The sequence below is a fragment of the Terrapene carolina genome, unplaced genomic scaffold (genome assembly GCF_002925995.2).
Source record: "Terrapene carolina triunguis isolate 2854851 unplaced genomic scaffold, T_m_triunguis-2.0 Scaffold29378, whole genome shotgun sequence".
Lineage (NCBI taxonomy): Eukaryota > Metazoa > Chordata > Testudines > Emydidae > Terrapene > Terrapene triunguis.
Window position 1 is genome coordinate 101,373 of NW_020693729.1, and position 18,242 is coordinate 119,614.

The window sequence follows — 18,242 nt, forward strand, 5'->3', positions numbered from 1 at the left end:
TATAGCAGCTAGTGCTCCGCTGTAATTTCCTTTGTCACAACTAACGGCTTGATCCAGCAAACACTCACTACTACATACAGGGTTTTCTACTCTGAGTAGCACCACTGACTTCAGACCCTACCCTTGAAATTAAAACTAACTTTGCTGGGACTCAGCAGAAGTTGCAGGAGAGAAGGGTCTAGTGATGGGCTCAAGAATGTTGGGGGAGGCGGAGGAGTTGGGTGTCACTTGTGTTCAGAGCCTGAACTTCCTGTGGTTTCTCATGAGGAGGGTCAGTGCTGCTGCTGGAGGTGAGCCCTGAGCTGCAGAGTCTGAGGGTTAGTTGGTAGCTGGCTCTTTTCCCTCCTCTGAGTATCTGCTGAAAAGAATTCAAACCCGAGACAAGCCTGGCCAATGGAGGACGAAGAGGGGTACATGGCATTAAACCTTCGTCCAAAGATGACAACATCAGACCGGCTGTGTCAACCTGGGACCCAAGGTACGTGACTTACTATCTCCCTGTAGTGTCCATTACTGACTGGGCCTTTACATGTCACCTTGCAGTGAGGGGACAAGGGAAAACATCTCATGTGTATGGAAATTCTGGATGCACCATTGTGATACTCTAGTGATAGCGCAGATAACTGCAGAGGGTGGTGGATAGAGATGAGGCAGTGGGGATGCTAGTGCTTTTTACATAGCCTGTTGTAAAACTAGGTAAATATCTAGATGAGTTGATGTACCCCCTGGAAGACCTCTGCATTCCCCTATGGATATGCGTACCCCTGGTTGAGAACCACTGCAGTAAAGGACAGGACACACATTACAGCTGATCAGGAGGCTGGGCGGGGTAAGATCACAAAAATAAATTCTGCAAAAGGGCATCAAAGGAGTTAAATAAAAATAGGCAGATGGTCAAAAATAAAACCTGTAAATGTGTATTTACAAATGTGAGAAGTGTCAAGGTAACAAGCAGGTGAATTGGAACGGACTCTGACAGAAGACCTGACACAGTAGGTGGTAGAATTCCCCAAATCAATGGGATACTATAGCACCAGACTGTAAACTACACAGGAAGGACAGATTAGATTTGGGAGCTGTATTGCGCCAGTATAATCTACCAGGCTACAAATCCCAAGTGCTAAGAATACAGATACACTAATATGTACACCACTGTACCAGCCTCCTGACTTTCAAAGAGCTTTTGACAAGGTCCCTCACCAGAAGTTTCTAAGGAAAATAAGGACTTGTCTACATGGGTAAACTGACCAGGATATTGACTTTAAAAGTGATTTTATTCCAAAATAATTACTCCTGTTTGAAAGTGCACTAATTATTCCGGAATAAAGTGATTTTTAATTGGAATAGAGTGTCCACATGGAGACCTATTCGGGAACAACCATCTGGTAAATTTCCTGGTGTAGAAAAGTCCTAAGTGACTGGTAAAGTACTAGATTGGAACAGAAACTGCCTAAGAGAAGGAAACAAATAGTAGGACTTAATGGTCAGTTTCATCATGACAAAATGTTAGCAGTGGCCAGTGGGCTGCACAAGGTTCTGCACTAGGGCTGGTGTTTAATATATTCATGATCTGGAAAGGGGGAGGGTCAAGAGGTTGCAAAGCTGGGGGATGTCAGTCACTCGATTAGTTAGGTCACTCAGGATCGGAGAAAACGGAGAGACTTCAGAGAGAGACCACCACGCATCACTGGGTGAAAGAGCTTAACACTCCAGAAGATGCAACTCTGATATTGACAAAAGCAAAGCAATGCACGGCGGAAACACTGATCTGAGCAGCTCCTGCACCTCGCTGAGTTCTAGATTTACTGTATTAGCTCAGGAGAAAGATCTGTGCTCAAACTACACACTTGAGCTGCTTGTCCTCTCCCTCGTGAGTTCTGTAATATACAGGACTTTGGAGCCTGTCTCCCATCCAGAATTAGGTCCCCTGGGTTCAATTCTCCTACAGCAGATCTCCCCTGATCTATACAATCAGACACAGATGAATGCCTCATTGTCACATCCTGGAAATAAACTCTCTGCAGTGCAATACGAAAAGATCCCAGGAGTGGAAGCCAATGTCCATAGGACCAGGAGGACACAGGCTGGGGTAGCTGAGGTTTAAGGGCCCAATCCTGCATTGGCTGTGATGGCAGCTGGGTGTCAGGAAGCACAGAGCGGGCTCCAAGCTTGTTTAAAGCTTCCAGACAAAGCTTGGAACTAGTGGGGGTGGCAGAATCTTGCAGCACGTCTACACCAGAGCCGACATCGTGGTTTCAGCCTGGGCAGACATATCCATGGTAGCTCTGATCAAGCTTGTGCACTAAAGCCAGGCCACTAAGATTCTCTCCTTCCAGGGAATTCAAAGTCTTTCCAGACCTGCTGTCTGGCTGGCATCTCCTGTGCCCTTTCCCCTTCCTAGCGGCTGGTAGGGGAACCCAGGCCCGTCCTCTACCCTGGGTTCCAGCCCAGGGACCCTAGAACAAGCAGCCAAGGTCTCTGTACCATCCTACCCCTTGCTGCTGTTTCCCTGGGCTTCTTCCTGCATAGCTGGCTCCCCCCACTCCCTGCTTGCCAGCCTCCAACTCCCTCTATCCAAGGTGCAACTGCAGCCTACTTCCCTGCAGCCTTTCCCAGCAACAACCTCTGTGACCAGCTACCTGGCTTTCTACAGGCCCCACCTGTTCCTGCACAGGTGAGCTTGTTCCTCTAGTCAGGACTTTCCTCTCTGCTCTCAATGTGCCAGGTGAATTGGCCCATCTGGCCTCCATTAACCCTTTCCACTCCTGTGTGGGTTGGACACCTCATCACAATGCCCTACAAGTGACTGGTTTAAAACTATTCCTGGTATTATGTGAGGAGAAATTTAAACTCCCATTGGAGGATGCTGCACAGGCTCCACTAGACAGCAGGTGGCCATTATTATTTTTTGCACTATGTGCTGAAGACGTTTCACCAAACACTAACTCTTACAGATCACCCTCAGGTGCCATGCTGGCATCGGCTCGCTCTGGGGCTGGGAGCAGCTGGGATCCTCATCCTGGCAGTTGCTGTGATAGTGACGGGCGTTTGGAGTAAGTAGTTCAAAATTAATTTGTACAAAATGCTGCTCCCTGAAATTTCCCTTTCCCCCTGATTTCCATGTTGATTCCACTTCTGATTCCAATACACTTGTGAATAATATCCTGGACACTTCATTTTCACCACAAAGGGAACAATATTACATGACCAAGGTGGTGTTAGAGCTTGGTACATAAACCCTAGAGGATCCAGCTCTCACAAACTTCACTGTACAGTGTGTGTGGGAAAAGTGGAAAGCACCTTATTCTGTGTAATGAATGAAATTTTCTCTCTCTTGTCCTGTCTTGTTCTATCTCTCTGTCCCAGTTCTGAATTTGATAGCTACAGTATGTACCGGTTTATTACACACAGCCTCATTCTCAGTTTGCTGATCCCTAAGTAGTAGTTGCAGTTCATGCTAATACTCTTCTGAAGTTTCTCAGCTCAAAGGATGTCTGAATACACTGGAGAACAACAGTACCGGGGAGAGAATCATCCATCAATCCAACTGCAGCACTGGCCTAAAAGATTTCCATTTCCACTTGAAACAATTTGTGTGTGAATCATCTCACAGCAACTCAGCAGGTAACCTCAGCCTCATCTCTCTCAGCAGCTTCCTGTATTGTAGCGCCATCTAGTGGTCAGCTCGGGTAACCCAGTTCAGGACACAAACCACTTCAATAACTATTTATAGGGCAGCTGGTAGCGACTCCTATGTTTAGGGTCCCTAACGCTTCCATTGTAAAAGAGTCTTGTGGTATCTTTGAGGAGCTCTCACACTTCCCTTGTTCGAAGCAGGCCTTTGAAATAGGGGGGCGAGGGGAGCCCTCAGGCTGGAGAAACATGTTTTCTTTGGTCCATGAAATTTCGTCCAGGTTTTGCTGAGCTGGGAACATTGGAAGAGCCGCCATTTCCCACCTTGCTTCTGATCCTCAGGAAAACTCTGTAGTGTGACAAAATAACAGTCAAAAGTGCTGGGCTCACCTGCCACAGCAGCACACCCGGCACTGGGAGCTACCAGAGCAGATGGAGATGGGTGCGTGTGTGTGTGTGGGGGGGGGGGGGCAGGTTGAGAGCTTCCCCTCACCCAGCACATGGCCCCAGTGGTCTATCAACCCCTTGCTCCCAGGAACACCACATGGACCAGAAGCTCCTCCTGGGGAGGGAGAGAGAGCTGGCTGGGCTCCCTTTGACTACCCAGGCCTATTCCCTGCCCCCATCCCACAGGATTGCAGACTTTTCCTCTAACCAGCAAGCAGAGTTATTCCTGTTGCTGGAGCGATAGCACTGTGGTGTGGTACTGAAGATCCAGGGTTCAAACACTGCTGCTGATTGAGGATGGTGGAGTTCTTCCAGTTCCAGAATTGTTTTATATGTTTTTTAAAAAACTAGGAAATTAAACACAATACTGGATTAAGAGAACACAAAGATTACAAAGACAAGCTTCCGAAAGTTAAGAAATGCCAGATTACCTGCACAACCTTAATTCAGTTACCCGCACAACCTTAATTCAGCCCCCAGTTGTGTGTGCCTTATGATATGGTCTTTATTGCATGATTATCTATTTTTAGCTCACGGCTGCTGACTCATTTAGTGCACAGGCCTATTTGGTTCCCATGTCCATGATGGCTCCCAAAGCATTCAGTGTACTGGATGACCTCACAATCAGGCTGAATTACAGTTGCACGGGCAAGCCATGAATGTGGCATTTCCAATTTTGACTTTGCAACCTAAATAAAGTTCTTTTAACTCTTTTATATGTAGTATTATCTACCCCAACTGGCATGCAGCCATCTCTAAGGGGAAATGTAATGGCTGTTAACCAGTGCACAGGAACACTACACTAAAGGGGAGGAAGTGAAGGAGAATTCCAGTTGAGCCTGACCTGCATTAGCCCGTGCTATTTCAGGACGGAGGTACTCACAGTTTCACCAATACCCCCCCCCCCCCCCCCCCCCCAGCCTGCAGCACCTGTGGCGAGTGGAATTTTGGACCTGTCCTCAAACAAAACCAAGACAATAGCTCTACTGGAAATGGGGAAGCTGGAGGCCTGTGTATGAGTGTGATGCAGTTCAGAACCTTTAGCTCCATTAAGTGTTTCCATTTCCCCTCCAGAGGGATCAGGGTGTAAGCTCTGCCCCCCAAACTGGCTGCTGCACAGGGACAAGTGCTACTGGGTGTCAAAAGAAAAAAATCCCTGGGACAAGAGCCGCGATGACTGTTCACGGAGGAGCTCTCGGCTGCTGGTGATCCGGGACCAGGATGAGATGGTAAATAAAACTTGTCCTGGAAATATGAGCATCACTAGTAATAATTAATACACACAACCCCTGTGTTGTGTGTCTGTCAGGGTTGCTCTACATCAAGGGTGGCCAAACGTACTGACCCTGCGAGCCCCATACAACAATCGTTGGAAGTTCTAGAGCCAGGTGCTCCTGCCGGGACTCAAGCGTCATCCCTGCAAGGAAGGGGGGGTCTCAGGCTTCAGCCCCACGGGAGGCACCTGCCCGGGCTCAAGGCTTCAGCCCTGCTCCTGCTGAAGCCCTGAGCCCCAGGAGGCGCGCCCTGCAGGGCTAAAGCCCTGAGACACCCCCCCCTCCACACTGGGCAGGAAGCCAGAGCTGATGCGTGAGGGGGCACGTACCCCCCGATTTTCCCAGGGTTTGCTGGTCCCACTTGGTCACATGGTGCCACTGGGCCCAACTCCCTGCACTGGGAGCTGCGGCTGTGGGGAGAGGCAGCGACAAACAGCTGGGAGCTCCTCACTGCAGTTCCCAGCTGTCTGGCATTGCCTCTCCATGCAGAGCTAACACCTGGGAGATGCAGGGTGGGGGCGCTGAGGGTAAGAGGGGAGGCAAGCTGTTGGGAGAGGGAACCTTTAAATTGTGGCCCCCCCCCCCCACTCTCAGCAAGCACCAGTCGTCTCTAACCTCACCCTCCTTGCCCCACCACCCCAGCGCAGGGCAGAAGGCCTGAGCTCCCCCCCCCCCCCAAAATCTGGTAGGCAGAGAATGGGAGTGGGAGGGGGCTTTGGGAGCTGCACTTTCACTGTAAAGAGATGCCTGTGGCTCACAAGCCACGGTTTGGCCACCCCTGCTCTATACATACCCACACAAGCTAAAAAGCAAGGAAATGAAAAGTTCAGGCCAGCAACAGCACATAACCTGTGCCCTGCCCCCCAGCGGTGACACCTCACCGATAGCATGACCCCCCCACACCACAAAGACTGTACCAAGGCCTTAATTCTGCCCCAGTCAGGACAGAAACTAAACAACTGACCCACGGTCACAGAGGGAGTCTGGGGAATAGAACCCAGTTCCCAGAGTCTCTAGCTAGCACCCTAACCCCAAGCCCCTCCTTCCCCGTCACTTCATTCTTTCATGTCATTTACAGACATTCATTCAAACTGCTTCCAAAGACACAAACCAGATCTGGCTTGGACTCACTGTTACATCCCCCGTGAGGAATTGGACTTGGGTGGACGGCTCCCTGTACAATCAAACACTGTGAGTGGTTTTATCCCATGAGTCCATGTAAGATGTGCAGTAGGGGGAACAGGGCTGTTGCTTTCCAGCATTGGTCAGAGCAGAGGCTCCGTATGGGCGCAGGGGATGTTAAGTGCTGGGCACAACACTCTGCACAGAGAGATGCGTCCTGAGCCTCATTCAATGGCTTCCACAACAGTTAGGCTAATCCTGAGGGCTGGGTTTTGTAATATGGACAAGTGTTTTCAGAAATAGATCAAGGCCAACCAGCTCCTACGAAAGGGTCACATGCTAGGAAGTGTTTTATCAACTAGGGCTCTGTAGGAACAATTCAGTGGTTAAGGAAGAAATTCGAGAGGTGTCAGAATGAGGCAAAGCTGCTAAAAATCTTGCTCAAAAATTCTAAACAGCAATTATTTATTTATTTTGTTTTCCAGGTTCAATGTACAGGATCCTGCTGAAGGGAACAGCTGTGGGATGATAAAAGCACATGAAATTCATTTTGAAACCTGCACTACTGTATCTAAATGGATTTGTGAAAAAGACGCTCTCCAGATATAGACAGTGACGTTAATTATCTGTATTTTCTATGTGTGAACGAGAAATCTTCTTTAGTTTCAATCTGTCCCATGAACGATGAATATTGAAGGTGAGCTTCAAAGGGAAAAATTGGGCTTGTGCCCTTTCCCCTCCCCCCTGCTTTTATAACATGGATAAAGACGGCATGAAAGGCTTTTCTTGCATTTGAAATTCAGGTCCTGTCTGGGCTGGAAGATTATGGTGAAGGGAGAACTAGTGAAGTGACATCACAAGTAGAGCTGGGATGAAATTTTCCACTGAATGTTTTGTCAAAAAATGCAGTTTTGGGTTGAACAAGACTATTCACAAACTGGTGTTGAATTTCCTGAATAGTTTCAGGCAAAATAAAATAATTTAAAAAATTCAGACTAGGTTTACATGAGGACTGGAGGAGGAGACAGCAGCCAAGTGTTTAGTACACGAGATTTGAATCCCTTCTCTGGAACATTGCTAATAGATTAGCCATATATATCTAGACGCGGCTATCCTAGTTTAGGGCAGTTTTTTCTGTCAGCAACAGAATCCATTCCCAGGAAAGAGCTCAACATACCTAATAAGCAGATATGAGTATGACAAATATATTGCAGAGCAAGGTTACACAGTTGAGTTCAGACACCTGCAGAGAAGGCACCTTGTAGGGATATTAAAGAAGGTACTAACAGTGATTCCCCCAAGTGACAGTGACCCCCCCCCCCATAATTTGTCCCCCACACTTTAAAATCCAGTTTCACCAAGTACAAAAATCTCTTGGGTCTTCTGTTAAAATTTGTAAGCTACTGTCTGTAGAAACCATTGATTGTATCTGTCCTGTGAAAGATACTGTAATTGATACAAGGTAAACAAACACTATAAGCCCTTAAGTGACTTTCACTTCATTGTAACAGCAACAGCTCCTAGGAACTTACCCCCACCCTCTGTGATTAAAGGGCCAGGAGTTTCAAATGAATTAGCACACACCCCAAAAGTGGTGGAGACAGTAAATTAAAATATGGTTAACATATGGAATATATGTTGATGAATGCTTGATGTGCATGAATGGTTAGGGAGGTGCCAGCCTAGAAAGGGGGTATCCATCGGCCAAAGAATGTGTCAAGTGGACCACCAGACAACCCCCGGAGGGTAAACTGGGATCCACCCCATCACCTGGAAGGATGAAAAACACAAACTTTGGATAGTGTGGAGCCACCAGGAATGTGCCATCTGCTGACTGAGTCAGCAACAGCAGGATGAAACAGCTCCTATAGAATAACATAGGAATTAATTCCTATAAGAATGGACTCTCAAGACTGAGGATTTTAAGTCTCTGGTTCTGCTGCCAGCCTCCAGGAGCATCAGGTGCATCTGACACAGACTCAGCTCCATCCTCATGACCAAGATACCTGGCCAGTAACTTGGCATGAGCAATTTCTAAGCTGGTAATTATAACACCTATACAGAACTTAAATAAATGTGTAAATGAATATATATATATATATGTGTGTGTGTGTGTGTGTGTGTGTGTAAGAAATAAGTAGCAATAGGAATAAATAGTCAAACAACATTGTTTACTTTTATCTTTTGCTTTATTATTATATTTACAATAAATGTGGCATCTTTGCCTTATCCCTCTTAATAAGATCCTGCTGGTTTTTATTCTATTGGTATAACAACCTAACTCAAGCAGCAACAATCTGCCCTCTGGAATATGCAATAATTAACATTAGTTTAAAATTAACATTCCAGCACTGCAGTGTCTTTATAAAAGACATGTAAGAAAATATTTTAAATTAAAAAGTTCCTTGAAGAAATCTATCCCTGAAGTGCAGCCTGCGGATGTGAGAATCGGCAGTCAGTGACCAGGGGCAGCACAAGTTTTGGCAGGGAGGGGAAAGGAGCCTCCTGGAAAAAAAAAATAAAGGCGTGTCAAGCTGTCTGTAGGGCCACATTTTCACCAAAGGAGGCTCCCAGGCACAAATTCAGAGGCTGGGTTTGCATGAAGACACCCACAGTCTGTATCTCACAGGGCAGCACAGCTGCATTGCTGGCTGTAGATAGTGGAGATGGACAAAGCTTGAAAGTGCCAACACCATGTAGAACACAACAAGCCAAAGCCAACCTAGGGCACCCAAGGGGTTGCAGAGAGGCTGTCTGCAGAAAGGAATGTGTTGCAGTTTGTGGATACAGCAAGGAGCCATGACCCAGTCTGAAGGGTGCAAACCCCAGAAGGGCAAGAAATCATTAAAGGCACCAGGGAGCAACTGGAGCCAATGGGATGAATTGAGCAAGGGGGGAAATTTCAGGCTGGTGCTGAGGAGACAATCCCCAGCAGTGAGGAGGTCTGAGAATCTGGGATATTGCAACCCCTGCACTCTCTTTGGGGACCAGTGTGTCAAATTTATGAATGGCTTCTCAATGCTTGTGTTCTACTCCATGGGGGAGGGTGACCACAGCTGTATTCACACTATTGTAATAAGCTTTAATACAAAAATACACCTTTTAAAGGCATCATTTGAAAACTAATAACTTGCTGGTCAATAATATCATGGGGAAATGGATGTAGCAACATTATATGTAAAGTTATGAATTTCCCCCTAAACGATATTGGTGGCACACGTTCTAACGCACGTAGCCCTGGTTAGGAAGAACTGATCAAGCAGATCTTAAACAAAGGAATGTGTGTTTCCCTCAGTTTATATGTACGTTGTAAACAGCGTCCTCAGACAGCGAGAGAGGGAAGACAGGAGACCAGGAAAATCTGCATTTCAGGAAACAGGAGAGAAGAAACAGCACAGAACTTTTCACCACCAGACATCATGTTGCCTTCTTTACTGTTTGACTAAAACTTGCTTTGAGGGGAAACTGTATCTCAAAGGGGGACTGGACTATAAAAGTGAGGGGCAAAAATACCCCAAATTCTCTCTTCTTCTTTTCACATAAGAGGGCAAAAAAGAGCCCTTGGACATTGGGAGCAGATACTGACCTGAGAGTTTGGTCAGTACTGTTAACTGGGAATCTGTGGTGAGGGATGTCACCTTGAACCAAGTCTAGTTTGTTAAGTTTAGAAAGTGTTTTTATTGTTCTTGTAACCATTCCTGACTTTAATGCCTCATTACTTGTACTCACTTAAAATCTCTTTGTAAGTAAATAAACTTGTTTTAGTCTTTAATTACAACTAACCCAGGGCTGTGACTTGTTTGGGTAACTATCTAAGGTAGCAGACTGTATGTTGATGTCCTTAGAGGGGCAATGGACCGAGTAGATCTGGACTGTCCAGGAAAGGGCTGGACAGTGCAGAACACGTTTGGGGGGAAAAGTTCAGGACTGGGAGTGTGTTGGGGTCACCCTGCAAGTAGTGACCAAGGCTGGTGGACCCAGTGTGGTGCGGGTGACAGGCTGCTGGACCAGGGCTGGGGCTAGGCACAGCCAGTCAGGGCATGACCTGCAGGCTGTTTGGCCCAGGTTGGGAGTTTCTGCACAGGATTGTGAGGCATGCCAGGCTGCAGGGCAAGTGGTGACACAGCCTCTCTCTGGTTGGGATCACACCCTGGAACGTTTGGTTCCCACACACTGGCTCACAGGGGGGTTTCTAGAGACAGAGACAGAACTTAGGACACACAAAGTCTGAGTTTAAACAGATTCACAACCTTTATTTTGATTCAAACAGACAGGACCTGCTCTCAGTGCAGGTGGGACCCCCAGCCCCACAGGGAGGGCCTGGAAGGGTCACTGGCTACTAGACTCCACTGTGGAAGAGTGATGATTTCTGGTGTGTTTAGCGAGGGGGAACTTTTAGTGATTTTTATACATTTTCTCCATAATGATTTTGCCCTAGAATAAATGTATCAGCTGAGGAAGGGCCGTGTGGTAGCTTGTAACAGCGGGAACGTGCTGGGCATTGCGCTCAGAGCGGAAGCAAAGTGCAGGTGCTGGCTTATAGACAGATTGGCTTGCTGGGGATACCCAGTGTATGGAAGGGAGCCGTGCAGCTTTAAGTGCCCCGGTCAGGGAGTGGGACGGGGTCTCTGCCCAGAGACATGGGGTGGCTGGAGACTCAAGCCCAGACCTGATGGAGATGGGATAGAGATCCAGTTACCCTGAACCTGTGGCAATCTCCCCAAGAGAATGTTTAAAAAAATGCAGCATTAGGGTAATTGACATGTAACCCCCCTTTCTTCCCTGGGTTACTTAGGAGCAGGCAACACTCACCTGCGTGCCTGATATAGTCTCTGCCCTGGCTCCACTGAAGCCACCAACAGCCTCTGAGGCTCCCTGCTCAATCAAAGCCCCAGCAGGCTCCCAGCAGCAGCGCCTGATATTGACAGAGCTTCACAGCAATCCCACTCCTTTCCCCAAAATAGAGTCCATCGCCTGCACGAGGAAGTCTCCCCCCTTTCTCCAAGGCATCATGGGAGTTGTAGTCTCTAAGGCTAGATTGCAGCACACAGGCTTTTCCCCTGGAACACTCCCAATAAAGTTCAGAGGCCGCTCTAGCAAAGGGAACCTACAGACAACTAGGATGGGACAAAACCCGGGAGACAGACTAAGGCCTGGTCTACACTAGGAGGTTATGTCGAATTTAGCATTAAATCGAATTAACCCTGCACCCGTCCACACAACAAAGCTATTTAGTTCGACATAGAGGTCTCTTAAATTCGATTTCTGTACTCCTCCCCAACGAGGGGAGTAGCGCTAGATTCGACATGGCCATGTCGAATTAGGGTAGGTGTGGATGGAAATCGACGCTAATAGCTCCGGGAGCTATCCCACAGTGCACCACTCTGTTGACGCTCTGGACAGCAGTCCGAGCTCGGATGCTCTGACCAGCCACACAGGAAAAGCCCAGGGAAAATTTGAATTCCTTTTCCTGTGTGGGCAGTTTGAATCTCATTTCCTGTTTGGACATTGTGGCGAGCTCAGCAGCAGTGGCAACGATGCAGAGTTCTCCAGCAGAGGTGACCATGCAATCCCAGAATAGAAAGAGGGCCCCAGCATGGACTGATCGGGAAGTCTTGGATCTCATCGCTGTGTGGGGAGATGAGTCCGTGCTTGCCGAGCTGCGCTCGAAAAGACGGAATGCAAAGATCTACGAGAAGATCTCAAAAGCCATGACAGAGAGAGGATACAGCCGGGATGCAACGCAGTGCCGCGTGAAAATCAAGGAGCTGAGACAAGGCTACCAGAAGACCAAAGAGGCAAATGGACGCTCCGGATTCCAGCCCCAGACATGCCGTTTCTACGAGGCACTGCATTCCATTCTAGGTGCGGCCGCCACCACTACCCCACCACTGACCGTGGACTCTGAGGATGGGATATTGTCGACGCCCGCTTCCTCGGAGATGTTAGCGGATGGGGAAGATGAGGAAGCAGATGAGGAGGACGAGGCAGTCGACAGCGCTTACAACGCTGATTTCCCCGACAGCCAGGATCTCTTCATCACCCTCACAGAGATCCCCTACCAACCGTCCCAAGGCGTTAACCCGGACCCAGAATCAGGGGAAGGATCAGTCGGTAAGTGTTTAAAACATGTAAACATTTATTTTGAACAGAACAGGAATATTAACAATATTAACACTGGGTTTTTCATGATTAGTTTGCCCTAGGCGCAGGTTCAGCTTCTCTTTAAACAGTTAATAGTCACAGGTTACCCTGCTCACTCAGGAACGTAGCTTTCAAAGCCTCCCGGATGCACAGCGCGTCCCGCTGGGCTCTTCTAATCGCACGGCTGTCTGGCTGGGCGTAATCAGCAGCCAGTCTATTTGCCTCAACCTCCCACCCCGCCATAAAGGTCTCCCACAAGCATTCCAGGAGGGAGGGGGAGGGGGAAAGCCACTTCACAGGTAGTCAAAGAGGGAGGAGACAAAAGGGGGAGGGGGAAGTGTAACGGATCTTTTGAGCATACAGGTTATACATAGTCATATGCATAACCATAGTCATACAGAGCACTGCTGCTCCTACAACACTCGCCACATCCAGGCAGTTGGTGGGCACTTTGTTGCCTGAGGAGAGCTGGGGCTTAATGTTGGAATTTTTGAAGACATTGACAGGAATGCTGCCCCTGGAAACGTGCCGCCCCAAGTACATGGCTGTTTTGCTGGTGCCTAGAGCCGGTCCTGAGAACAAGGCTTTGTCACAGCTGGTCTCCGATTCCCTTGAGTTCACGAATCCCCTCCCACTGCTCGCTCCTCTCCCTTCACAGGGGTATCAGGTTTACTGCAGATCCATTTTCTTGGTGTGCTGCAGCTGGAGCTGATGACAGTGAAATCTTCGTCCAAGTATGCACAGTCTCCTCCTCCACGTATTTCAAACCTGTAACCCAGAAGCAATTGGAGCTAGAGTCTGTGTGCGCCAGGCACAGACCGGGGGTGACACCCCAAGTCAGGGGCTGAGTGCAGAAGCTCCCCTCCCTCTGGATCCCCCCCTCCCTGCACCAGCACCAGGCCCCACTTGGGCAGGAGGGAACGTTAAAGCAGCCAGTGGGGCATTTCCATCACCTCTGACCAATGCAGAGAAAAAGAGACTCACTGATGGTCAAACTCGGTCCCGTTGGCCCATTTCCAGACCTGGCCCGTGTCCTTCCGGAGGCCGATCCAGTGGTCCAGTTTGCCCTTGTATGGCAGCAGGGAACCCTTACAAATGCAATAAACGCAGTCAGCTGTGTTAGCCCCTGACTCTGTGCTGCTCCCCACCTTGGGCAGCCGGGGATTTCTAGCGGCCTCTTCCATTGTTATTGGGTGAAGGGATCAGATAAGTATTAACCCTTCACCCTCCCCCCTCCTCTTTTTTGGGCCTGTGGCACCTACGGGGTGAAGCAGGAATTGAGCTGCAAGGTCACTGTCCACCCAGCAGCCCCTTCTCAGAGCACAGCAGGGCCAGGAGAGAGAGGGGGCTGCAGGACCCAGGCAAAGACATCCCTGCCACCAGGGCAGGTAAGTTGATGGGAAGAGGCCTAAAGCAGGCCTCACCTCCAGCTGGATTCCCCCGCCCCACGTACAGTAACTCCTCACTCAACGTTGTAGTTCTGTTCCTGAAAAACGTGACTTGAAGCGAAACGATGTTAAGCGAATCCAATTTCCCCTAAGAATTAATATAAATAGGGGGGGGTTAGGTTCCAGGGAAATTTTTTTCACCAGACAAAAAACTATTTATTATATAGATATACACACAGTATAAGTTTTAAACAAACAACGTAATACTGTTCACAGCTATGATGATTGTGAACAGGAGCGCCGCCAGCTTTTTTGCCACCATAGGCGGCGGAAGGTCCTGCCCCAAAATGCCGCCTGCGACTGGGGCGGCCGAAGATCTGGCCGCTGCCCCCCAAATTCTAGTGTCCTATGCGACCGCTTAGGTCACCTAATGGGTTGCGCCGGCCCTGACTGTGAAGCTTGGTTGAGGTGGTGAAGTCAGAGGGTGGAAGAGGGTGGGGTATTTCCCAGGGAATGCCTTACTGCTAAATGATGAACTAGCACTTGGCTGAGCCCTCAAGGGTTAACACGTTGTTAATGTAGCCTCACACTCTACAAGGCAGCAGGAATGGAGGGAAGGGAGACAGCATAGCAGACAGAGACAGACACACACACCTTGTGTGTGGGAGAGCGAGAGAGAGCGAGAGCGAGATGCACACTGCCCCTTTAAGTAAGCTGACCCACTCTTAAGTGCATTGTCTTTTTAAGTGGATCAGGAAGTTGAGACAGAAGCTACTGCCCCAAGCTTCCTCTGAATCTCTCCGTCTGTGTCCCCACCCTGCTCTATATGGAGAAGGGGTAAGCAGGGTGCAGGAGTAAGGGGGAGGGGGACACCCTGACATTAGCCACCCCTCCCCTTCCTCCCCTGCACAGCAAGGAGGAGTCTCTGGGAGCAGCTCCAAGACAAAGGGCGGGAGCAGCACATGGCAGTGGGGGGAGGGACACCTGAACTGCTGATTGCTATCCTGCTGGGTGGCTGCCGCACAGGGAACTTAGGGGAGGGGGGAGCTGATGGGGGGCAGTCGGCCCACCCTGGTTCCAAGCCCCCACCAGCTAGCTGCAACGGGCTGCTCTTCCTGCAAGCAGTGGACAAAGCAGGCAGCTGCCAAATGACATTAAAAGGGAGGATTGCGCAACTTTAAACGAGCATGTTCCCTAATTGATCAGCAACGCAACAATGAAACAACGTTAACCAGGATGATGTTAAGTGAGGAGTTACTGTATGAGGAAACCCTGGGACTAGGCTGAGCTGGGGGAGGAGAGGAAGGTTCTCACCCCCTCCAGCCCCAGGCAGCCCATTGGCCTGGAGCTGACTGAGGCAGCCCAGCCCTGCACAGGGGGAGTCTCCCACGTGGGCTCTGGCAGATGCAGGGTCGAGGTGGCTGGAGCCCCAGGTCCAGCCAGGATTCAGCTGCCAGAACCGCACTGACTCTGGCCGCCCAGCCTGGGAGGCACCCGGGCTCCTCTCTGCCCTACAGGGGCTGAGCCCAGCCTGACTCCAGCCCTGTCTGTGGTGCCAGCGATCGCTGGGCTTGGCACAAAGCATCTATCCGGGCTTCTCACCAGCTCCTGCGGACTCTCAATCCCAGCCAGGGAGGCAGCGTGTGACGAGCAGAAGCTCTGGCTGTAGGTCCAGTTCCCTTCGGTCTTAGAAAAATAGCAACATTTCCCTTGGATCCTGAACCAGCCGTCCGGGCACCAGGAGGCAGCAGGGGGCCATGGAGGAGGCCGCTTAGATTTTTCCACTAGAAAAAACAAAACACAAGGTGAGAGATCGTCCCGTCTCTGTGGAGAACAAGCAGGGCCAGAAACAAGAACTGCCCGATGGGATCAGACTGATGGGAGAGATGGGCCAGTCTGAGGGTGGCCAGCAGCAACTGCTTCAGAGGACATGGCCACCAATCCGACAAACAGTGTAGTTCACTCCAGAAGGCAGCACAGGGCGAATACTTAGCGCAGGGGTAGGCAACCCATGGCACGCATGCCAAAGGCGGCACGTGAGCTGATTTTCAGTGGCACTCACACTGCCCGGATCCTGGCCACCAGTCCGGGGGGCTCTGCATTTTAATTTTAAATGAAACTTCGTAAACATTTTAAAAACCTTATTTACTTTACATACAACAATAGTTTAGTTATATATTATAGACTTATAGAAAGAGACCTTCTAAAAACGTTCAAATGTATTACTGGCACACGAAACCTTAGGCCTTGGCTACACTTGCAAGTTACAGCGCTGTAAAGCCGCCCCCAGCACTGTAACTCACTCCCCGTCCACACTGGCAAGGCATTTGCAGCGCTGTATCTCCGTGGTTGCAGCGCTGCATGTACTCCACCTCTCCAAGAGGAATAGCGTGTATTGCGCTGCCGCTGCGGCGCCAGTGTGGCCGCCCAATGCGCTGTGAATGGCCTCCAGAATTATTCGGCAGTATCCCACAATGCCTGTTCTAGCCACTCTGGTCATCAACTCAAACTCTACTGCCCTGGCCTCAGGTAACCAACCATGTGACCGACTCTTTACATTCCCCGGGGATTTCAAAAATCCTCTTCCTGTTTGTTCAGCCCAGCGTGGCGTGGAGTGCTATCAGCAAATCTTTCCAGCTGATCATGCCTCCATGCGCCAAGCGAGCCCCAGCATGGAGCAATGGCGAGTTGCTGGATCTCATCAGTGTTTGGGGGGAGGAAGCTGTCCAGTCCCAGCTGCGCTCCAGCCATAGGAATTACGATACCTTCGGGAAGGTATCAAAGGACATGATGGAAAGGGGCCATGACCGGGACGCCCTGCAGTGCAGGATTAAAGTGAAGGAGCTGCGGAGTGCCTACCGCAAAGCCCGCGACGCAAACGGCTGCTCGGGTGCTCCCTCCGTGACCTGCCGATTCTCCAAAGAGCTGGATGCGATACTTGGGGTTAACCCCACCTCCACTCCGAGCACCACCATGGACACTTCAGAGCCGGTGGGGGGAGGGGGGAGGAGGAAGAGGAGGAGGAGGAGGAAAACGGGAGTGATGGTGGTGGGCCGGATGGAGACACCCCAGAATCCCTGGAGCCATGCAGCCAGGAGCTCTTCTCGAGCCAGGAGGAAGGTAGCCAGTCGCAGCGGCCGGTACTTGGTGGAGGACAAACAGAAGAGCAGGTTCCCGGTAAGCGGGTTTTTTTTTTTTTTTTTTCGGGAAGGAATTTTTTCGGTGCGGGCTCTTTGGGAGAGGAGGGTTAGGCATGCATGCCTAGATGCGGAATAGTGCATTGATGTGGTTTATCACATCGCAGTAATCGGCCTCGGTAATCTCCTCTAATGTCTCATCCAGAACATGTGCAATGCGCTTGCGCAGGTTTATCGGGAGAGCCACCGTGGTCCTTGTCCCAGCCAGGCTAACGTGTCCGCGCCACTGTGCCGCGAGGGGCGGGGGGACCATTGCTGCACACAGGCAAGCTGCATATGGGCCAGGGCGGAAGCCGCATTGCAGTAGAAGACCCTCCCTTGCTTCCCAGGTCACCCTCTGCAGCGAGATATCGTCCAGGACGAACTCCCGTGGAAAATGTTGGGACAGTGTTCAGTGTAGGTGCCCCCTGAAGCTGTTGGCTCTCCCCAAGGCACAGAAAGCCAGAGGACAATGCAGCCCTGAAACAATCAGTCCCCCTTACTCACCATTTTGAGGCTCCCGTGGGATATGTGTGCTCTGTTTCAGACGGGAAAATTATGCTATTGTGTAGACCCTGTGTGTTTTCAACTCCTTAAGTGCGGGGGGAATCATTACTCTGTCTGGTATAAACAATGCTGCCTCTGTTAAATGTTGCATTTTGCCTATACAGCTGCATCAACCTTGAGACCTCAGCCGTCCCTCTTATCGCCTGCTCAGAGACTGCAAAGACTCAGGAAGAGACTGCGAAAAAGCAAAGAAGACATGCTGCAAGAAGTGATGCGGCAATCTATTAAAGAGAATGAGAAATCACAGAACTGGAGGGAGAGAGAAAGCAGGATCCGCCAGGAAAACGCAGCGCACCGGCGGCAAAGCACCGCGCACCGGCGGCAAAGCACTGATAGGCTCATAAGCATCCTGGAGCGCCAGGCAGATGCTATCCAGGAGCTGGTAGCCATGTAGAAAGAGGAGCAGTACCGCAAATGCCACCCCCTCCACAGCCCTTGTCCCAAAACTTTCCGTTGTGCCCCACTGTCACCTCCAACCCACTTTCCCCAAC

At 49.9% G+C, this 18,242-nt stretch overlaps 2 protein-coding genes across 2 annotated transcripts; one reads left to right on the plus strand and one right to left on the minus strand.

Annotated features, from left to right (window-relative positions):
- The first annotated feature begins 393 nt into the window (after positions 1-393).
- Positions 394-7,085, plus strand: LOC113409083 (killer cell lectin-like receptor subfamily F member 1). The gene is made up of 6 exons (XM_026662672.2): positions 394-478; positions 2,955-3,053; positions 3,475-3,624; positions 5,155-5,309; positions 6,433-6,545; positions 6,962-7,085. Exons 1-6 carry the CDS (start codon positions 394-396, stop codon positions 7,083-7,085), a joined length of 726 nt encoding a protein of 241 aa, XP_026518457.1.
- A 6,113-nt stretch (positions 7,086-13,198) lies between these two features.
- On the minus strand, positions 13,199-17,925 carry LOC112125018 (C-type lectin domain family 2 member D-like; the record flags this gene model as incomplete). The annotated part of the gene is made up of 5 exons (XM_026662670.1): positions 13,199-13,388; positions 13,605-13,708; positions 15,611-15,792; positions 16,433-16,486; positions 17,916-17,925. Coding segments are annotated over 5 exons (501 nt in total), but the record flags the coding sequence as incomplete, so codon positions are not given.
- Positions 17,926-18,242: the final 317 nt, after the last annotated feature.